The sequence below is a fragment of the Hydra vulgaris genome, chromosome 02 (genome assembly GCF_038396675.1).
Source record: "Hydra vulgaris chromosome 02, alternate assembly HydraT2T_AEP".
NCBI classification, from domain to species: domain Eukaryota; kingdom Metazoa; phylum Cnidaria; class Hydrozoa; order Anthoathecata; family Hydridae; genus Hydra; species Hydra vulgaris.
The window spans coordinates 52,637,823-52,660,902 of record NC_088921.1 but is presented as its reverse complement, the minus strand read 5'-3'; the positions used below and the strand labels follow the sequence as shown (position 1 = coordinate 52,660,902).

The 23,080-nt window shown below is 26.2% G+C and overlaps 1 protein-coding gene across 2 annotated transcripts in view; it reads left to right on the top strand.

Annotated features, from left to right (window-relative positions):
* Positions 1-23,080, top strand: part of LOC100197913 (GATOR1 complex protein DEPDC5) — a 112,057-nt gene that overhangs the window by 73,231 nt on the left and 15,746 nt on the right. For both annotated transcript variants that reach the window (XM_065791346.1, XM_065791345.1), the window contains exons 15-19: positions 7,868-8,044; positions 8,256-8,416; positions 19,690-19,794; positions 19,893-20,028; positions 20,182-20,284. In XM_065791346.1, the coding sequence (XP_065647418.1) occupies positions 7,868-8,044; positions 8,256-8,416; positions 19,690-19,794; positions 19,893-20,028; positions 20,182-20,284 (682 nt within the window). The remainder of the gene's footprint in view (positions 1-7,867; positions 8,045-8,255; positions 8,417-19,689; positions 19,795-19,892; positions 20,029-20,181; positions 20,285-23,080) is intronic.

The window sequence follows — 23,080 nt, the reverse complement described above, 5'->3', positions numbered from 1 at the left end:
ATAAATAATCTGAATCTAATTATTTAATAAATAAACTAGCTGTCAGGACAGATCATGGTAAGTCTGTTCCCCACTGACTATATCTTAAAAGACAGCAGAAAATCAATTGATTTAAAGTTCTTAGTGTTTGTTCAGCGCCTAATTTTCTATACTTTAAAACTTTGTATCACTCAAGGTGTATTGTTTGTGGTTCAAACAGGTGTATTGTTTGTGGTTCAAACAATACATCTGTTATTGTCTTGTATAAGTGTTCTCTGGAGCTGTCATCTATACTTTCAAAAGTATTTAACAAGTGCTTATCAGAGTCTTGTTTTCCAGCCTGCTGTTGCATCTGTTTTCCTATTTTTAAAAGTTCAAGAGAGCTATCTGTAATTACTGTCCTATTAGTCTTTTTACTGTCTTTAATTAAGAAACACTTAATCTTTCATCGTGAACCTAATAACTTACTTTCTGATTTGCTAACGGAAATAAATGATAGGTTTTAGTGCGCATTGATAGATGTGGAGAGGTTAGGGCTTCATTGCCTTTGTTAAAGTTTGGTATGCTAGTCTTCTCCATAAGCTCTCTTCTTACTGTGTATCTGGTAGTATCTTCAAGATTATTCAATACTTCCTTACCAATCGTAGTATAAAAGTTGTCCTCGATGGACAGCACTCTACTTCATTTCCTTCAACTTCAGAGGTTTCTCAAGTTTCTATCCTTGACCCTATACTTTTTTTTTTTACATTAATGATTTCCCAGAAATTCTCACACCTAAGATGGGATTGTTCGCTGATGATACTACCTTTTATTCTTGTCTTGATAAGAAGCTAACACTCTCTGATTGCTTGGAGGGGGCATTTGAGCTTGGAAAAAGTATCTTACTTCTGCTACAACATAAGGCTCTCAGTGACTGATGAACTTTAATCATATAAAACTCATTTTTTCAGCTAATCGTTATCGCAATAATCTAGATTTTCCTATATTTACGAACAGTAATGTACTTGATGAGTCATCTACCCTTTGTCTTTTAGGATTAACTATTACTTCCGATCTTTCTTCGGAACCATACATCGAATCGATTGCAAAATTAGTATTTGCTAAGGTTGCATCTCTTTATTGTGTTTGCCACTTTCTTACTTTGGATTCTATTCTTTATCTCTGTAAATCTCAAATCTGTCCTTGTATAGAATACTGTTGCCATAACTGGAGCAAATCATTGAATGATGCCCTTTCTCAAGGGGTAAAAAAATGAACTTTTACCCCTTTTTACAAGGGGTAAAAGTTCATTCTAAACACAGTTTGGACCTTCTCTTGCAGCCAATCTTTAACCATTGTCACATTGTCATAATGTTGCTTCTCCTTCTCTTTTCTCTAAATACTATAATGGGTGCCTCTCTTGTGCCATTTACTAAAACTTATTCTTGTGTTACTCGTCATTCAATTAAGTTTCATCCTTTTACTGTGGCTGTTCCTAAGTGTTCCTAAAATTCTTAAAAATCCTGCTGCTACGGCCAATAATTATTCCAAATTTTTTTAGCAGCGCTTTTACCAACTGAGTTATCCCGGCTCAAATTAACTAAAGTTCTAATGCTTTTTCATTATCAAAATGAATTGTATCATTTAGTAATACTTATTTTGTCATGTTGGTTTGACAAGATTGTAGTTAAAGCTTTTTATATTAGGAGAATTTAGAAAAAAAATCTTTAATTTTTTTGTAATGTTAATTAAAATTATTTATATTATTGTTTTTTTATTTTTTTATGTATTTTTATTTTGATTAACATATAAATACACTTAAATAAAAATAAGAACTATATAAATATTTTTATTTAGACATTAAAAAAAAGATAAAAAAAGATTTATTTGCTAATCTCCTAATATAAAAAAAAATCAGTTAGAACCTTTTTTATTTTTGTTTTTGTAAAGTAAATTGTCTATAAATGCAATTAAGGGGGTCATCCATAAAGCACGTCACCCTATATTTGTCAATTATACCCTTTCCCTCCTGTCACAAACGATCACATATACCTGAACCCTCTCTTCCTCCTAAACAGTAATAGCAGTTTTTACGTCAAAAAATATTTAAAAGATTTAAATGTAAATACTTTGCAGCATTTAAAAAAATTCAACCTAATGAAAATAAAGCAATACACATAAATGTAAGATGTGTAAGTAAAAACTTCAACAAACCAAAGATTTTTTGTTTAAATGACTCAAATATGTATTTATAAAGTTGTAATACTAAAATAATTTTTTAAGTTGCTCTTGGTCTTTCTTGGTCTTGCAGAAAAACTGTTTTTGATATGTAACTTTCATAAATGTTATGAAAAACCACTCAGGAAGAGTGCCATCAGTTTTTTAAAATTTCTCAACATCTTGTGAAAGTTTCTTTATAAAAACCGCTTTACTGATTTGCAGAAATCTGCCCTAAAAGATGAAGCAATTTTTTTACCTTGTTTTCCATGTAACATTAGTTAAGTGTCATTTTCAGTAATAAGTTCGCCCTCTTTTGGCCAGAATCAAAACTTTTTAGCCTATTTTATTCTTTTAGACTAAAAGCTTTCATACAAAATAGCTAAAAGTTTAATTTACAGTTTAAATATTTGATAAAGTTGTTGCACATCTACTGTAAGTTAAAAATTGAATTACCCGTATAAATATGCTTATACATATATATATATATATATATATATATATATATATATATATATATATATATATATATATATATACACACACATATATATATATATATATACACACATATATATATATATATATATATATATATATATATATATATATACACACACATATATATATATATATATGTATATACATATATATATACATATATATATATTTATATATATATATATATATTTATATATATATATTATATATATATATATATATATATATATATATATATATATATATATATATATATATGTATGTATATATATATATATATATTTATAAATAAATCAAATTAAGTTAATAATTTCCTAAATCAGTACATGATAGAACAACTTTTGGCATGTCTCAATATTCCAACATTATATATACATTATATATACAGGGCTCGAATTTAGCAAATCGCAATTGCTTTTCACACTTTCTTGATTAGTTTTTTTCTTAAAAGAAATATATTTTTTTTTTGTTTATTTATTTTTTATTTTTGCATTTTTTTAATTTTTCTTAAAAGAAATATTTTTGTCTAAGTTTTTTAAAAGATAATTTTAGCCTAATTTTTTACTTTAAGATCCCTAGATCATAAAGTAAAAAATTAGGCTAAAATTATCTTTTGAATAGAAAAAATTCATGCTAAAATTCTTTTGAATAGAAGTATGGTTACTTGCTCTCTTGCGCGGTGATCTTCATTTAACATAAAGCACTTTTGAATTTAAATTACTTTAAATCTCTGCATAGAAACCAATAATATTTTAAAGTTATATTTAATTTGATTTATTTAATGGATAAAAGTACATCCCAGTAAATTTACCTATAAACTAAATCAAAACAACCAGTTAAGTTAGGGATCGTCCACAAAGTACATACGCCGAAAAGTTTGAAATTTGACACCCCTCCTCCCCCTGATGTCATGCATACTTTTAAGTCCACACCCCCTTAAAAAGTACGTACGATTTTCATATCCCTCCCTAATTTTTTTATTTTTCAATAAAAAAAGGTTGAGGAGGTACCTTGGATACTTTAAATGACCCCAAAGTCCTTAGTTTGCGGCACAAGATCCCAATTTAAAAAATATATATACAAATATTAATTTTAATAAAGTTAAATTTCATGGTAACGTTGTGTGTATTTGGCCGAGAGGTTAATGAAATAAACTTCGATGGTGGAGACCGGAGTTTAATTCCCGGTCAAGTCATATTGTACTTTTTTTTGTTTTAATGAGGATCAAATAAAAATAAACTATACTTAAGTGGACGTTTTTTTTCAAACACCCCTCTTTAGTAAGTTCATAAAAAACGAGTCTTACACAAGATCAGTAATATTGAAAACAAGCCCTAAAACCCAGTGCCCAGGATAGGCTATCCATAACCCTTAATTGGGGGAGGGGGGTAGAAGCAGCAAATTTTGTGGCCTTTTGCTTATTTAAGGAGCTTTTTATTTTAGAAAAACCTAGTGGTAAAATTTGGAAGATTTTGAGACCCTAATGACACGTTTTCTTCAGGGGGGTTTGGATCCATTAGCCAGGGCGCTGCTAAAACCTGTTTTTTGTCAACTCAAAAAATAGGTTGCCTGAAATACGGCTTATTCAGGGCCAGTATATAAGTGGTGGCATGTGTGCATGGGCGCTTGCAGGATTTTTGATGTTCCAGATAGGACACTTTCACACATTGTGCAAACTCCAAACTTAGGTATGTTTATACCTATACCAAATGAGGAGGCCAAATTTACACTCCCCTCATTTTGGGGGGTCGGAAAATTTGCATGGTCAAAACTTTTGTTATTTGCAATAATTTTCTATGAAATTTAAAATCTGTTGATAAATTTAAATTTAGTTTTAGATAGTAAAGTTGAAAATTTTACTACATTAGTGCCCTCATGTTTGGGCAGGAGGGATGGAGAAAGCAATTTAGGGCTCTTTTGTTCCCAGGCTTCCATCATCCCATTTTTTTGCAAGGCCTCCTCATTTGGCATAGGTATAAACATACTTAAGTTTGGAGTTTGTACAATGTGTGAAAGTGTCCTATCTGGTACAACAAAAACTTTTCTATTGATTAGCAGGTTAATTGTGATAAATTAGAAAATGATGTTCCTACTTTTAAATTAAAACCCCTCCCCCTCCCCCTTCAACATCTCCCCCCTCCTCCCCCTATATGCTTACATACGCTTTTTGAAGACCTCCCCCTATGAGCGTAGGTACTTTATGGACAACCCCTTACTAAACTAATTAATTCATTTAATATACTCAAAGACGCAAAAGTTAGCCATGCAAATGTTTAATATAGCCATGCAAATTATTTAATATACTCAAATATCGCAAAAGTTAGCCATGCAAATGTTTCTATTTTATAAATGTTTCTACTAATGTTTATCTTATATGTTGTTAACACATAATAAACTTTTACCTAAAAATTATTTTAACAAGTAATCTCGAATTGAGTATGAAAAATGCAATATCCTTTTTTAATATATTTATTTTATTTAAAGCAACATCAATATTGAACATTTTCTATAAGTACGCAAGTTGTTTCAAGGATTTTTTTCAAAAAGAAATCTGTTTGAAAAAATCAATTTCAGCATTCTAAAATTCTCTTATTTAAATAATTTTGTGATTGAAATTTAAAATTAAAAAAAAGATTTTTTAAATTTAAAAGAATTTTAATGCTCAATAATTATAAATTTAATTGCAGCAACGTCTATAATACCCAGTAGCATATTGAAGAGCATTCCTGAAAGTTAGACATAGATCTAGCTAGCATAGCGAGGATCGTTGCTAAAAGTTAAACGTAGATCTATCTTCAGTAACAATATTAGATTTAAAACATAGTGCATTTGAGGTATAAAATTTCATTTAAATCATAAATTTTTTGTTTCTTGAAAATAGTTCTAAAAGTAGAAACTTTCTATTACAATCATTAAACCAATGATTATTGCAAACATTAAACCAAAAATTAAATTAAAATTATTTAAAGTAAATTATTTTACTTCTGTTAAAAAATTTTTTTTTCCAAAAAAATTATTTAAGCTTACTTAAAGAAATATAATTCAACTTATTAAACCAAGTTTTTTTTCTCTCACTTTTTATCACAAAAATGTTTGAACAAAAAAATTGAATGAAATTGTTCACTTAAAACTATTTGAATGAAAAAATTAATTATACCTAAATTTTTATTAGTTGATCGAAAAATTAGAAAAAATGTGTATCTAATGTTTTTTTGTTTTGATCTTACTCGTTTGGTCTATAAATATAGCATGTTTTTGTGCAAACATAAAGTTTAAAGTTTTATGATTATAATTTTAATTTATTAATTTGATATAAGAAAGTGTCACTACATCGACTGAGGGTTAGGTTTGGGCAAGTAATCTATCATTTAAGATAAAAAAAAAATTTAATTAAGTTTTCACTTTTTTTCTGGTCTGGTTTATTAGCGCTCTCTTTAAAACTACAGTTTATAGAAGAAACTACCATGCCTTTATATATATTTGACTACCATGCCTTTATATATATATATATATATATATATATATATATATATATATATATATATATATATATATATATATATATATATATATATATATATATATATATATATATATATATTTATGTATATATGTATATATATATATATGTATATATGTATATATATATATATGTATATATATATGCATATATATGTATATATTTATGTATATGTATATATATATATATATATATATACATATGTAGGCATGACTATATATATATACATATTTATATATATATATATATATATAATATATATATATATATGTATATATATATATGCATATATATATATGTATATATTATATACATATATACATATATATGCATATATATATGTATATATATATATATATATATATATATATATATATATATATATATATATATATATATATATATATATATATATATATATAATGTTGAAATATTGAGACATGTGCAAAAAGTTACTCTATCACAACCCTCGGAATTAGGAAAAAATTGGGTCGGTAATATATTTCCAACTTTAAACTGTGATAGGTTGGCGTTAGGTTGTCAAAAAAAAGTTTGACACAAAGAGCCTGCCATAAAACATAAAAATGAGGTTGGCAAAAAATTACCGACCTCAAACACTTTCAGGTTGGCAGTTAGGTTGGCAATGCCAAATGCCGACCCTTAATCTGAGGGTTGCTATCATGTACTGATTTTATAAAATAATTTTCTGATATAATAAAAAAGAGTGATGTTAGCATTCAAAATAGGTATCTAAAAAGTACTTTTAGCATTCAACAGTATAAAAAATGAAACAAAAATTTGGAAAGAATAATTTTTTATAAAAGATATATTGTAACTATCTTATTTAACAATAATATGATCCACTGTATTGCAAAAAAAAAAAAAAAAAAAATGCAAAAAAGAATTTAGTAAATATGCAGAAAAATATGTTTACTTTCATCTCCATTTTTGGTCTAGTGCATAAATTATACTATGTCTAGTCAAGTGCTTCACTTAAATTATACTATGTCTAGTCAAGTGCTTGATTTAAATTATATTATGTCTAGTCAAGTGCTTGACTTAAATTGTATTTTGATCATTTTGAAACATTTGTTTATGCTTTTATTGTTAAAACAATGTTGCAATATTTTTTTATTTTTTTATTTTTTAATTATTTTTTTTTAAAACCAAGTTTTTTTATTTGTTTTTAAATATATATACATACATACAAATATACATATATACATATATATACACATAAAAACATACATACATACATACATGCGTACATATATGCATACATACATACATACATACATGCATACATATATACATATATATACGCATAAAAACATACATACATACATTTATGCATACATACATATATACATACATACATACATACATACATACATACATACATACATACATACATACATACATACATACATACATGCATGCATGCATGCATGCATGCATGCATACATACATACAGACACACAAACATACATACATTCATACATACATACATACATACATACATACATACATACATACATACATACATACATACATACATACATACATAGGTTTATAGATAGATATGTATAGACAAATTAGTATACATATATATATATTGGTAAATTTTAATAGCCAATATATATTGTATTAGGTAATTATATTTTATATTAGGGTATGTTATACTTTCGTACACGATTTCTGCTTCTACCAGTTCGACAAGTTCCTTTGTCAACTTCAATTCAAACTGAAAATATAGTTATGCAGCAAATTGAAGGATTTATTCGATTTATTGAAACTTTGAATAAAATAAAACGAGGAACATACAATAAAGATTTGTTTTACTGTCGTGTAAGTTTTTTTTTTATTACTATTTTTACTATAGTTATTTAATTTTCTAAAATTTTTTATTTTATTTATTATAATTTATTATAACTTATTATAATTTGTTATTTAAATTATTGTGTAATAATCTTAATTGTTTAATTATCATTTTAATATTTGTTTTTTTATTTCTAATTTAAAAAAAATTTTTTTTTTTTTGCTCATTTTTTTTGTTCAGCATCAAAATCCTGCTACAACACCTGTCAGGAAAGTGTCTTATGATCATAGTAAAGAAATAAAGCAATTTATAACTCCTACATCTATTGATAGAAAAGATAGACTAAGAGAATCTCCTAGTATCATAGATCTACAAGAGAACCATTTCAAAGATGATTTAAAGTAAGTTGATTATTTTTTTAAAATTGTACTTCAGCTGTATTTTTATAGAATTTTTAGAAAGACATTTTATTAAATTTTTAAGTTTTAATGTTTTTTGCAATTTTTTTCTTTGGGTAGAATTTTGTAGTAAGTAGCATCTTCTGTTACTTAAAAAAAGAAAAAAGATCTGGAAAGAGGTTGTTTTTTTGCTGTTTTCTTTTTGTAACATTTAGTTACAAGAAGAGATAAAAGGCTAGGGTCAGAGACAAGATACAAATCAACCAGTTAAGGTAAGTGATTAGGGTTGCCTGGAAAACGAATCGCAAAGTAAACTATCTGAGTAAGAGATTAAGAAATGCAGAAGCTATGGACTTTAGTGCAATAACTTCTGGATTAGGGTCAGTGGCGTTAGAGCCAAGCCATTCAGTGTAATGAGCATTTAAGTCAACAATAACAACAATATAATTAGGGATAATAAGAAAGAGCATGGTCAATTGAATCAGAAATTATATCTGTAGAGTACAGTCTTCAGAAAAAGGATAACAATAAAGAACGAAGAGAAAGGTAATAGAGTGAAGAGGTGCTAACTGGGTGCACATAAAAAAATGATTAAAGGATTCAAACCTGATTTCTCAACAAATTGGTGAATTGATGCATAAGTATATCCCTCATCGAATCAAAGGATAGTAACCATCAATGCTGAGATCTGAAGAAGGAACAGCTGAAATTAAATTGGTCTCATAAACAGCAAGCAAGTCTGGTGATTTTTGCAAGAGGTAAGATTCAACTGATGGAAAGTTAATTCAAAGACCATGAATATTTGTGAAAGATATATTGAAACAGTTAGGTGGTAATGATGATTTTTTATGTTTTATTATTTTTAGCTATTTTGGGTTTAAGTTAAAGATAACTTGACTTATTTATAGAAAGAGCATGGTATTTTAGGCAATGAGCTATGCAGTTGTCTCATTCCTGCTTATTTGTAAAGTCATAACTTAGGGGTCCCTATGTGGCCTTAAGAATGCACACCAAAAGTTTTAACAGTGACACTATCTGTTATAACTTTAGGAATCATCACTGTTAATACTCTGATATTTTACAGCTGATTATTACAGCTCTGATATTTTACAGATGATATTTTACTCTGATATTTTACATTTGGTGGAATCAGCCTCTCTGAGAGCTACCACAAGTAAGCCTCAGTTTTAGAGCTGAACCTTTCAGTTCAACATAAATTCTTTTATTAAGACATCATCTTTAGCCTTTACTCAACCAAGAGCCCCCAGTGCAAGATACAATTTCAAATGGATGGCACCAGAAGAAACTAGGTGTCAAATAAGACCTGTTCTCAAGGGACAGATAGAAGTAAGGAACAGTGTAGGAGTATTAATTTTATTTTAAAAAAATTAGTATTTGAGTTCAAATCAAGATAGCATAGGCAAGCACTCCCTATGTTATCTTGATTTAAATTACTGTGTTCTTAAAACTTTTGACCAAAACAATACACAGTAACATTAAACTTAACAAAAGCATTGTCAATTACTCTTTTACATTACTTTACAACAATGATTTGATACAATCATAAACTCCTTATGACTTGTGTATTCAATAATCCTTTCATCAAACTTAAATAAATCATTGAATGGTTGGAGGAGATAATAAACATCTTAATTTTAATTCTTGGTAGCAACTAACCTCAATATATTGTTAAGTCTTCTATCAAGCATTCAATCAATGTGTTCCAACTTACAAATTTATTTTTCAATTATTGTAAACCAACACATCTGATTCATATAGTTATTAATAATCTAGATTGACAACAACAAAGAGAATTGACAAAAAAGGAAGAACATAAACAACATTACCCCTATTATCATTTGTAAAATTAATGTTATCACACAAAATATGGAAGAAAATTTTTCTGACTCAAACAATTTTTCAACTATTTTTTGAGATGCTAACATACAAACTGTTTCAAAATAATTTAAAACTAACATAAAATTGATATACAAATAGGTTTTATAGGGTCATAGAAAAGTATGCCCATGAAGATACATACAAAACTTTGCTACTACTATTTAAGGACAAACCAATTTCATCTTTTTAACATTTCATCTTTGTAACATCTTTTTAACTAATAAATAATTTCTTTTTAAACATGACATTTTCTGTTTATTGATAATGAATTGATTTTATAGTGTTACCATAGCCCCATTTTTTTTTCATTTTAAGAGACATCTTTGTTGCCTTACTGTCACGTTTAACTTAGTTAATTAAAGATTATTTTAAAAAATCAAACAATGTTTATGCTTTGGTTGGTACCAAATATACAATTGATGTATTTAAAACTTATTCTATTAACATAAAAATATGTTTTATATCATATCAAATATCTAATAAAATATACAATTAAAAAATGTATATTTTATTGTGGATGTTATACTTTTGAGTAAAAGAGAGTGTAAAAATTAGCAGTTGTTCAAACATTATAGTCCTGTTTTTTCTATATATTAAACGCTTTAATATATAGGAAAAATAAGAAACAACAATGTAATTTGTTTTTTTTTTTCAGGAAAACTTTGTTTACTTTTAGGCCATACACTTTTATTATGTTTCTTTAAAAATAAAGCATAACTCATATTTTAAATAAACAAAGTCATATTTTCACCTTGTTGTTTTAATTTTATTTGGTAAATCTACAGTTAAGCAACTTAAAGTAGTTTTATTTTTTGTTTTGTTTTTAAAAAAAGGAAGGAAAAGATGTAAAATTCATATCAATAATCATAATAATAAATTATATTAACTTTTATTTATAATGATTAGTTGTATATTTATGATAATAATGGTTGTTATTATTCATAAAAAGGTTTATACAATAATAATTTTAATATTTATAATGAATATTTTATAATGTTTTAAATTCTCTATAAACAAGAGTGCAAAAATAGAATTATTTTAGGCCACTTAATATTACCTTTTATTTTATAAATATATTACATTATTTAATTTTTAAAAAAATAGAAAAACTAAAACAAATGTTAAGTTAATACTATTTTTCTACTAAGAATTGCCAATAATGTTTATTGCAAATCTTTCTTTTAGTTTCTGTCATATATTTCTAAGTTTATATACCAGATGTGTAACTATTAAGTAACTATTTAGCATTAAAAAACAATCCTTAACAAAAGAAATACATTTAATACATTAAATAAGATTTGATTAAGATTAAAATGGTGTTTAATATTACTCTAATATACTCTAAATAGATATGCTGTCATACCTATTTAATTATTAGAGTACAATCACTATATATATATAATCATTTTTATAAAATATGTTAAAATACCTGTAAATTTACCATATTATAGTTTAAACTAAAGTTGTTGTGTTATTATTATTATTATTATTTTCTTTCTTTCTGCAAACTACGCATTTTGATTCTGGCAATAGACAAAACCATTTTTTATACAATTTGATAAATTTTTAAACAACACTTTTTTTTAACTTTACAACCTTGTTCCACGCTATAATTTCATAATTATAAGAAGATTTTGATTGTAAATAGTACATTTATATAATATCTATAAATGATTTCAATAATCTTCTTTAAACCCCATTTTTGTATAAAAACCTCATGAAGAACTTTTTTAAAGTTCTTCATGAGGAGAATAAAGGTATAAAGTAAAATATAGGTAAAGTAAAATTACACTTTTGCTACATTCTATATTAATTGTAAGATATTTATTACCTTCTATAGTATTTGTGGGATATTTATTACATTCTATATTAATTGTAGGATATTTATTACATTCTATATTATTTGCAAGATATTTATTACATTCTATATTAACTGTAAGATATTTATTACATTCTGTATTAATTGTAAGATATTTATTACATTCTATATTAATTGTATTATACAAGAGTAAAATACTAAGAACACAATTTAAAAACACTTTAAAAAAAAAAACTTGTGTAAAATTATACTAAGTCTTTAAAGAATTTTATAATTTTTGTTAAGTTACACAAATTTCACATAAATTTTTACTTTATTACATTAATAATTTTATTAAAAGTTTTTAAAGAACTTTTGCATGCAAAAATCTAAGTGTAATATTTAATTTTTTTAATTACGTCAGAACCCCTTCCAAATTATTATTCTATTTTTAATTTTAATGTTTATTTTGAATGTTGAACTTATGCTGAGACGATGTTGATTTTATAGATAGTTATTCTTCAATAATATATCAACCAAATCTTAAGATTGTAACAACCTTATGTGCTTGTTGATATGAAGAGATATAAGGGTTTTTTGCTATTTTAAACATTTAGTTAACTGAGAGTTTTGAACAATATTTTTACTTTATATTTTGATTTTAATATTTGACACATTTAAAAATAAATTTTTAAAAGAAATTCTCATTTCATGTAGAAAGTTATGAAATGTTCACCCCAATATTTATAAAATTATACAATTTTTTACAAATTCGAATACCTATTTAAATATATATATATATTTTTTAGTATATATAAGGTTAGATTTATATGAATTTTAATTTAAATCATCCTCAGTAGCAAAATAAAAGTGTTTTAGAAAATATATTCCAATAAGTACTGAAACTTCAATGTGCTTGAATGCCCTTATTTTTATCTGTGTTATACCCAAGTCAATAAAAGATGGTTTGTAGATACTAAATTTATATTTGTGATTAATAATGTAAAGCTGTAATTTCTGAACAGCATTTAATTAAGGTGAGTTTCAACTTGCAAGAAAATTAGTTTTAGAGTTAGACATGATCACATGATTATTTTTCTTGTTCCTTATAATTGTTTCCATAATAAGTTAAAAAATAAGTTAATAAATGAAAAGATTGAAACTTACCTTTAATAAATTTTAAGATTTGGTTTTTTTTTATTGATAAAATCCCAAATATGATGAAACAGTAAAAACATCCCTGTTAGTATAACTTGTTTGTGAGAAGAAAAAGTCTGTTAGTATAACTTGTCTGTGAGAGTACGATCTGTTACACTGCGGGACATAATGATAAGACACCCCAAAAATATTTTTAAAGCTCTACCATACATTTATGTTTAAAAATTAATTTTTTATAGTAAATGAGATCAAAGGGTTTACAAGACTAAACAACATTAAAAAAAATTATTTTAAACGTAACTCGCATTTTATTAAAAACAACCCCGTTTTTTTAGTGCGACAAAATTATAAGACACTTTTGGAAAAAATTTATATAAATTGTCTTTTGTAAAAAAAAGGTGTCTCAATTTAAAAAAAATCAATAGTGGGTACTTTTACCATTTTTTTAAATCACTTCAATCATTCTAGAAGGTAAAGAATTATATAACTTTTTTATGTACGAAATTTCAATTGCATCCCATGCAGATGCGGCGGATGATTTCAAGTCAGGTAGTAAACTATATTGTTTATCATCTTCAAACACTATATCTGACAGCTATGCCCAAGCATTCTCAATAATTTACACGTCTGGAGATCTAGCTGGCCACTTCAATGTTTCAATTTTATTGTTGTTGAAATAATTCTTTACTATCTTGTATGTAATGCTGTATGAATGCTTGGATTATCTTGTTGAAAAATAAAATTTTCACCACCAAATACGGGTGCTTTACATCGTAAAAATTCTTGAAGAATTAAAAGATAATCCTTAGCCTTCATTTTTCCGTCAATAAAATGAGTTTTTGATCTATCATAATACCTAATCGCACAGACAAAATTGTTTATTGTCAGAAAATACTAATCGTTACCACTCTTGCACTGTTACATGGTCCTTTGCAAAAGTTATTTGATCAGTTATGTGTTTTGTTGTCAAAGTTGGTTTTTGCTGAAGTTTTTTGTGCAAAAGGTGAAAAGCATTATGAACAACTTGTTGAACTGTATGTAAATTTGCAATAACACTTGTTTTTGCATCAATTTGACATGCATTTAAAAAAAATTTGAAGGTTGTTTCAACAACCTTTGCCTATCACAGTCACTTAATGTTGATGGACGTCTGGGACTTTTTTTTATTCCATACATATGAGGACTATTAACGTAGTTTTTAATCACAGTTTGGCTGCGTCAAATGACTCAGCCATTTAACTAACGAAGTGACCTGTTTTCAATAAGTTAGAAAGGACTTTTTTCTTATCTGGACTCAATGGTGCACGACCCATTATTAATTAGTTTGTTATTTTATACTTAATAAAAAAACCTAAATTAAATTTTTGACAGTTCACAGTTAAATAATCGTCTGTAGTGTTTACATCAAATAAATTTTTGCCCACATCTGCAGTTTGTAAATAAAACCTTTTTTGTAAAATTGTCTTATAATTTTATAAACTGATTTTTTAATAAAAATTAATTTTTAAATATAAATGTATAGTAGATTTTATTAATAATTTTGGTTGTCTTATCATTATATCAGGCAGTGTAGTATAACTTTTCTGTGAGAAGGAAAAGTTATCATTTTTATCATTGTTTAAATAATTGTTTTTTTCACATCCATTAGGTTTGATGTGAGAAAAACATATTAACATTGATGACTATTTTTTACCTTTTTTCATATCATCCTTTTTTTTTTGTCTTAAAAAGCAGTTTAAATTTGTTTACAACATTACACTAAGAACCTTTATGAAACCACTAATTACTTTTAATAAACTTTTCTTTACTTCATAATAATAATATATCTATAATAATAATAATAGCTGTAATACAGCTATTATTATTATTACTACATGTATTACAGCTATAACTTCATAATAATATTATATCTAGTATTACAGCTATTCACGAAAGTTAAAATGATTGCAGAATTTTTATCAAGTATGTTTGGTTTTTGTTTAATAAAAAAAAAACTGTAAAATGATATCAAATTAATTTTTTTTATTTATTAAAGAAAAAGTAATTAGCTTTAAAATGAATATGAACATATTATAAAAATTTTAATATTTAGTTAGAAAAAAACAATTACAAAAAATCATATAGGAAAAATAAGACATTCGAACAAAAAATGAAAAAAAAAAGAAGCAAAATTAATATTTAGTCCTCCTTTGTTTTTATAGCAAAGATAAACTCGTTTATGCATTGACTCAACTAATTTTATGCACATCATGTGAGGTACCTTCAGCCAGTACCAGGGTTGCATGGTTTTAATCAAATGGTTTAAACCATTTGTTTAAACCATGGTTTAAACCAATTAAAAAAATGTTGGTTTAAACCAAATTAATGTTTTTTTAAAAAGATTTGAACTTACAACAGGAAACTAAAACAGGGTTATGTTAACAAATATAACTAATCTTCAATATAGATGTTTTTTTTAAACCCATGATTTTTGTTTCTGTTTTTTCATAGAATAGAGTCCTCAGTGTTCTTATAGAATAGAGTAGTAATAAATTAGTAATAACACTTATTTATCTGTTTTCTTCTACAGGCTGTTTCTCCTTCAATAGTTTCATCAAGAAGAATTGCTTCCTGATGAACTTATTTCATCAGCAAGTTTTCTTAACGATGTATATATGTATCTATATATATGTGTATATATATGTGTGTGTGTATATATATATATATATATATATATATATATATATATATATATATATATATCAAAAATATAAGTAGTTATAACATAATTTATTAATACCACAAAAAATGTCTCAAAAAACTGGGCGCAAATATGATATGATTTGGTTAAAATATACACGAGTGACTGTTCCAGAAAAACAAGGGTGTAGAGCAGTTTGTAATGCGTGTAGAAAAGAAATGGAAGGTCAAATTCAAAGGATGCATGAACATATAAAAAAGTGCAAGCAATCACAACCCCATGAAATTATGGAGTCAATGGAAGATCAACAACTTCTTGAAGGTAGTTAAATTACTGCATTGTCATTTTAAATTTTAAACTTTCCCTAAATTGTAAACATATATATTTAAATTATCACGTATAGACATATTAATAATTCAATAATTCAATAAACTGCAATTTCATTTTAAAGGTAACTCACCATCAACATCACAACAACAAATGAAAAGGTCTCAGCCCAATTCAACATCAGCAGATAAATATTTGAAAATTGATAAGTTTTTCACACGAACAAGCTTCAAAGAGAAAGATTTATTTGATCTGCAACTTGGTAGATTTATATACAGTACAAATTCTAGCTTCAGAACAGTTGAACACAAAGAATTTAAAAAATTTATCAATATGCTTCATTCATGATACACTCTACCTAATAGAACTCAAATTGGAGGAGAAATATTAGATAGGGTTTACACAGAAGAAATTAAAAAATGTAATTTATTGAATGGTAAAATTGTAGCCATGTCTTTAGATGGCTGGAGTAATGTACATAATGAACCTATAGCTTGTATCTCTGTAATTACAGATAAAATTAACATTTTAGTAAAAACAATCAACACTTCTGGTCATTCACATACTGGTGAATATCTTACACGATTAGCAAGCGAAGCAATAGATTCTGTAAGATGTAAATTTGGATGCACAGTAAAAAGCTTTGCGACTGACAATGCAGCTAAAATGAAATCAATGAGACAAGTACTGTCATCTGAAAGAGATATTGTAATAACTTATGGGTGTGCTACTCATATACTAAATCTTTTAGTAAATGATCTTAACATTGAAAATGTGAGCAAGCATGTTACGCAAATAATAAAATATATAAGAAATAATCATCAAGCTGGAGCAATTTATAAATTAAGTGGACGAACAAAATTGCCACTTCCTACTGAAACTCGCTGGAATTCTGTGTGATTCACTTGAAAAATATGTCAGCAACTGGAGCATCATTTTCACAATGTTTGAAAAAAATAAAGACTAAGATCCCATGATTAGTAAAAAAGTAAGTGATATACAGATAAAGCGAAACACAGAAGATTTATTAAAAATATTAAAACCAATTGCAGGAGCATTAGATAAGTTGCTAAGAGATCTAACAAAAATAAGTGACACTGTTGAAATTTTTAAAGATTTGATAAACAGTTTATCATTTTTAACAAACGAAAAAAAAAAAATTTGAATCTAGATACCTTCAGACTGTCAGTGATGCTCAATTCCTGGCAAACACAATAGAACCTAGATATTTTGGATGTAATCTTTCTGAAAATGAAAATGAAGCTGCGATGAATTTCGCAGATAAAGAGTTCAAGAATTTGTTACTGATAATATTCAAATTAAAAGCCAAATCTGCTCCATTCGATAAAAGCTATTTGTATAGTAAATCTGTTTAAAAAAATATATCACCAATAGAATGGTGGAAATCTCTAAAAATTGTGGATTATAACATAATGGATATTGAAGGTTTATTAAATGCACCAGCTTCTAGTGCTGGAATCCAAAGAATTTTTTCAACTTTTGGCCTTGTTCATTCTAAGTTAAGAAACCAATTGGGGGTAGAATAAGCAGCAAAGCTTGTATTTATATATAGAACATTAAACAATGAGTATTGAATAACTTTGGTGAAATATTACAGTAATATTGATAAAGAGTATAGTTTAAATTAAAATGTGTTATGCTTCTCAAATAAAATGTGTTATGCTTTTTTTTAATTTAAAAGGATAACTAAATACGGCATTATTTAATAAAAACCTAATTTTAACCAAAAAAACCATGCTTTTTTTGGTTTTTTTAAAAAAACCGATGGTTTTTGGTTTTTTTCAAAAAAACCGGTTTTTTTACAACCCTGGCCAGTACTCATTCAAAAGTTGCTTCAAATGCTGAGTTGATTGAATTTCATGGTATGTCAATTGATTGTTGATCCAAGACCAAATATTTTCAATTGGGTTGAGATCTGGTGACCTAGGGAACCAGGGCATCATATTGACCTTTTTTTCAAAAAAAATTCTTTGATTGAGTGAGCTGTGTGAGCTGAAGCCCCGTCTTGTTGAAAGATGAATTGCTTGTTTCTGCCATACAAGTGTCTGATTGATGGAACTAAACATGTTTCCAATGTAATCTTGTAGGTGTATTGATTAATTCGGCCTTTGTATAGCTCACAGAAGCCTATACCTTTGTGAGAAAAACATGCCCAGATGCCAGCCAAACCTCCACCGTCTTGTCGACGATGTTGCAAAAACCTGTCTGAATATTTCTTAGTTTCAAATCTTTTGACATAGATTCTTCCCTTGCGGTTTACGACTTGAAAATTAGCTTTATCACTCCAAATAACTTTTGCCCACTGTTCTACCGACCAGTCCAGCTTTCTTTGGACCACACTTGTCGTTTATGTTTATCCGTGATTGAAAGAATAGGTTTTCTAGCAGCTATGTACGTTCCAAAACCTTTGTCCAACAATGTTCGTCTCAGGAGCTCTCTGCTAACTTTTGGATTATTTTTTGACTCGTTGAAGATTTGTGCTAGCTTTTTGTAGCTGTGTAGTTTTCTCTGCTCGTTCTGAATATACCACTTTTGTCACGGTTGCTGAGTTTGGATGGTCTCCCAGTACCTCGCCAAACCAATAACTTGCCACTTGATCTCACTAAAAACTGATTTTCGACCCATTTGCATGCAATTGAAATTAATTTTAAATTTACAATATTTCAAGTTGATTTTTATTGAGTTAAAAGCTGCCTGATGATGTTGTGATGAATTTTTTGTTTGTAAACTATTCATTTTAACTTTATTTAAAAATAAAAAAAATTTTTGCACCAGATTTATTAATTAATTAGCAAATAATTGGTCCTAAATAAAATCGTTTAAACTTTTGTGACACCTCTTAATTTGTATCACCTACCTTTTAATGAAATTTCTGAGTAAACAGTGATGAGTCGAAACCTACTTTTTTTAATTCTATTAACAAATAATGTATTTACCAAATTGGAAAAAAAAATTATTTTGATATCTATTTTTGTTAGATTTTCATTCAAGAAAAACCGAAGATTAGATCTTAAAATTCTGTAATTGTTTAAACTTTTGTGAATAGCTGTGTAATAGTATTATATATTATATTAATGATTGTATTATATTATTATTATTGAGCTGTCCTGATTAACCTTTACCTTTCCCTAAACAAAAATTGAAGAATTAAAAAGAATTAAATAAAAAAATTCTCAGGGATTATATAGAAAAAACAATGCCTTAATGATATATATTAATATATATATATAATATTATAAGGTATAATAATATTATAAATTAAACATAATTTATTTATACCCATATATTATTTATATTATATTATTTACCCTTTGGGGCAATTAATGTAGTTAAATTAAGTAAATAATAAAAATATTTTAAAGCTGCAACTAATTTACTTACTGATTTTACTAGCTCCAACTCCCCTGCCTCTCCTGCAATATCTCACGGAGATTCAGATAATTGCTTATCAGTAAATTCACCTCTGGTAGATATTAAAAAAGCAATGTTAAATCAAAGGTAATAGTTTTTCTATTTATTTTTAAATGTGTGTGTTGAAGCGAGAGAGGAGGGTTTGGGTGAGCATTTTTTTAAAGATTAGAATAATACTCCTTTAGTTCTGGATTATACTTTCTTTCAACTAAAGACCAATATCTTCGCAATAATACTTTTATATCAGCCGAAGCTGTAGCGTGGATGATAAAATCTGTGGTAGGATGTAATTCACAAAAGCAAGCTGTTGCTCTTGGACAAGTAAATTTTTTTTAAATAGCTTTTAAAAATTAGTCTGAATAAATTACCAAAGATTTATGAATAGATAGACATTAAACATCTATTGAAAATCTTAAAATTATAAAAATGTTTTACATTAAAGAAATGAGATAAAATTGACTTTTTTTAATTTAGCAATTATTAGTAGCCAATCATATTCGCCATGCTTCTGGAAGTGCTACACAAAATTTTGTTGATGGTTTTTTTCTTTTTTTTATTATTGACGACAAAAAAGAAGGTAATTTTGTTTACATTTTATTTAGTAATTTTTTATTAAAATAATTTTAAAAAGCAAAACTTTTTATCTTACATACATTTAAAATGGATCATAACTTAATTTATTTTTAATTTTAAAACAATTTAGCGTGTTTTTATTCACGAAGCCTAATTTATTTTACTGAAATGATTTTTGTTTACCTTAGTTTTCAATTTTTCTATTGTTACCTAGCTACCTGGATTTTTTTTTCCACACACATTCACACACACACACTTTTTTTTGTGGCCGATGCTAATGTTGATTGGTACAGGCCAATACCAATGCATCGGCATTAACCCTTAATTTGAATTTGTACCCTTTTCTTTTTTACTAATAAGTAATATATGATTTTTTTCAAATGTAATGTTAACGGTCAATTTAATGTTTCTATATATACGTTTCTATATATATATATGTATATATATTTATATATATATATATATATATATATATATATATATATATATATATATATATATATATATATATATTTTGTGTATATATATATATATATATATATATAAATATATATATATATATATATATTTGTGTATATATATATATTTGTGTATATATATATATTTGTGTATATATATATATTTGTGTGTGTGTATATATATATATATATATATATATATATATATATATATATATATATATATATATATATATATATATATATATATATATATATATATATATATATATATATATATATATATATATATATATACACGTATACATAGATATACATACAGTAGTGTGAAAAAGTTTAGCAACACCAACTTTTGTTCAGTTTTTACAGCATAACATTTCATAAACTTTCTTAAATAAGCTGGAATTTTTACCAAATGGGCTCTATATTATTTCAATTTAAAATATAAACCACCAAAGTTGTAAAATTGAACAGTTAACTAACTTTTAATTGTTTTTTTGAAAAAGCTTCTGTGCGAAAGTTTAGAAACAGTATCATACCCCGCAATTAAATCATGTTTTTGTAAACAAAAGCAAAATTTAAAACCAAAATCTTTGTGAAATTTAATAATTTAATTACTTTGAGATATTTCAAAGGCAGTGAAGTATAACTAATTGGCAAAATATTTGTAATTGTATTGTATTTTATATTTATTTAGCAATATTTTAAAAGCATTAGAAAAGCTAAGGAAAATTTCAAAGGAAATAAAGGAATTAATTATAAAAGCTGTGGGAAATAAAATGACTTTTCTTTTTTATAACACACTTTACTTATTGCTATATTAAAATAAAGCTTACTTTTATTTTTGAAATGTATATAAACATGTATATAAACTCACAGAATGCACACTTTTAATTTTAGGGCTTTCTTTTAAACATTTCTTCACTTTTCTTCTCAGCTTTTAGAAATCATTCCTGCATGTCCCATGTACAGTTACTGTGTCTTTTTCCTTCAATTCTTCTTCAAGATTTTTATCATTGCACATTGTATTGAATATGTGAATAATAAATTATGGTATATATACCTTCTGTTCTAACATTTTTTTTTAATTTTTCAACATTTTTCAACAGTTTTTTTAATTGCTTTTTTATATATTTTTTTAAACTTTATTGGTTTATGTATCTAAGCTGAAAATATTGTAGTTTAAACATAATAACTAACAATATCAAGGTATGCATGCAAAAAATATTGTTCAAACAAAGTTTTATTCATTTACCCTTTTTTTGTATGTATTTTATAGCAAAACTATTGAAAGCAAACCTTGCTCTAGAAGACCTAAAGTTACAACTGAAAAGTCTGATAGATTATTAGTAAGGTATTCCAAAAATAATCCTCACAAGACTGCTGTTGAAATTAATTCATTTAAGCATCAGCTTCATGACAAAAACTGTAGCATTGATACAACTAAACATCAATTACAACAAAACAATTTGTATGGCCGTCATCCAGTTAAGAAACCGCTAACATCTTCAAGAAATTAAAAAATCAGAATAAAATTTGCAAAAGATAATATTAATTGTAAGTTAATGACTGGTCAAAAGTCTTTTTTTCTAATGAATCAAAGTTTACGCTAATTAGTACTGATGGATTTAGGTATGTTCGGCGCCCAGTAGGAGACAGATTTAATCCAAAATATCAGTTACCCACTGTTAAACATGGAGGAGGAAATGTTATGGTTTGCGGATGTTTTAGTCCTGATATTGTTGGTCCCATTCATCACTTAGAAGGTATTATGGACCAGAGAGTTTATTTAGACATCATAAAGAATGTTATGCTGCCAGATGCAAATCATAAAATGAGTTGTAAATGGATCTTACAACAAGATAATGATCCAAAGCATTGTGCCAAATCTGTTAAGGAATATTTTAAATCACAAAAAATCAAAGTTCTTGAATGGCCTTCACAGAGCCCAGGTCGCAATCTTATTGAGCATCTTTAGGAGTAAATGAACCGGCAATTAGCTGGTAGAAAAACAACCAACAAATACCATTTATTTGCATTGATTAAGGAATGTTGGAATAATATTCCTCAGGATGTTCTCATTAAATTAGTAGATTCAATGCCTTGTGGCTGTGATGCTGTTTTAAAAGCAAATGGATATGCCACCAAATACTAAGTGTTTTATTAAAACTATTTTATTGTTAAAAAATTGTTATTTTGTAAATTTTAGTAAAATTTTCAGCTTTTTTGAAATAAATATTAATCAAATTCAGTTGTTTCTAAACTTTTACACGGAGGCTTTTTCAAAATAACAATTAAATGTTAATTAACCATTCAATTTTAAATTGAAATACTATAGAGCA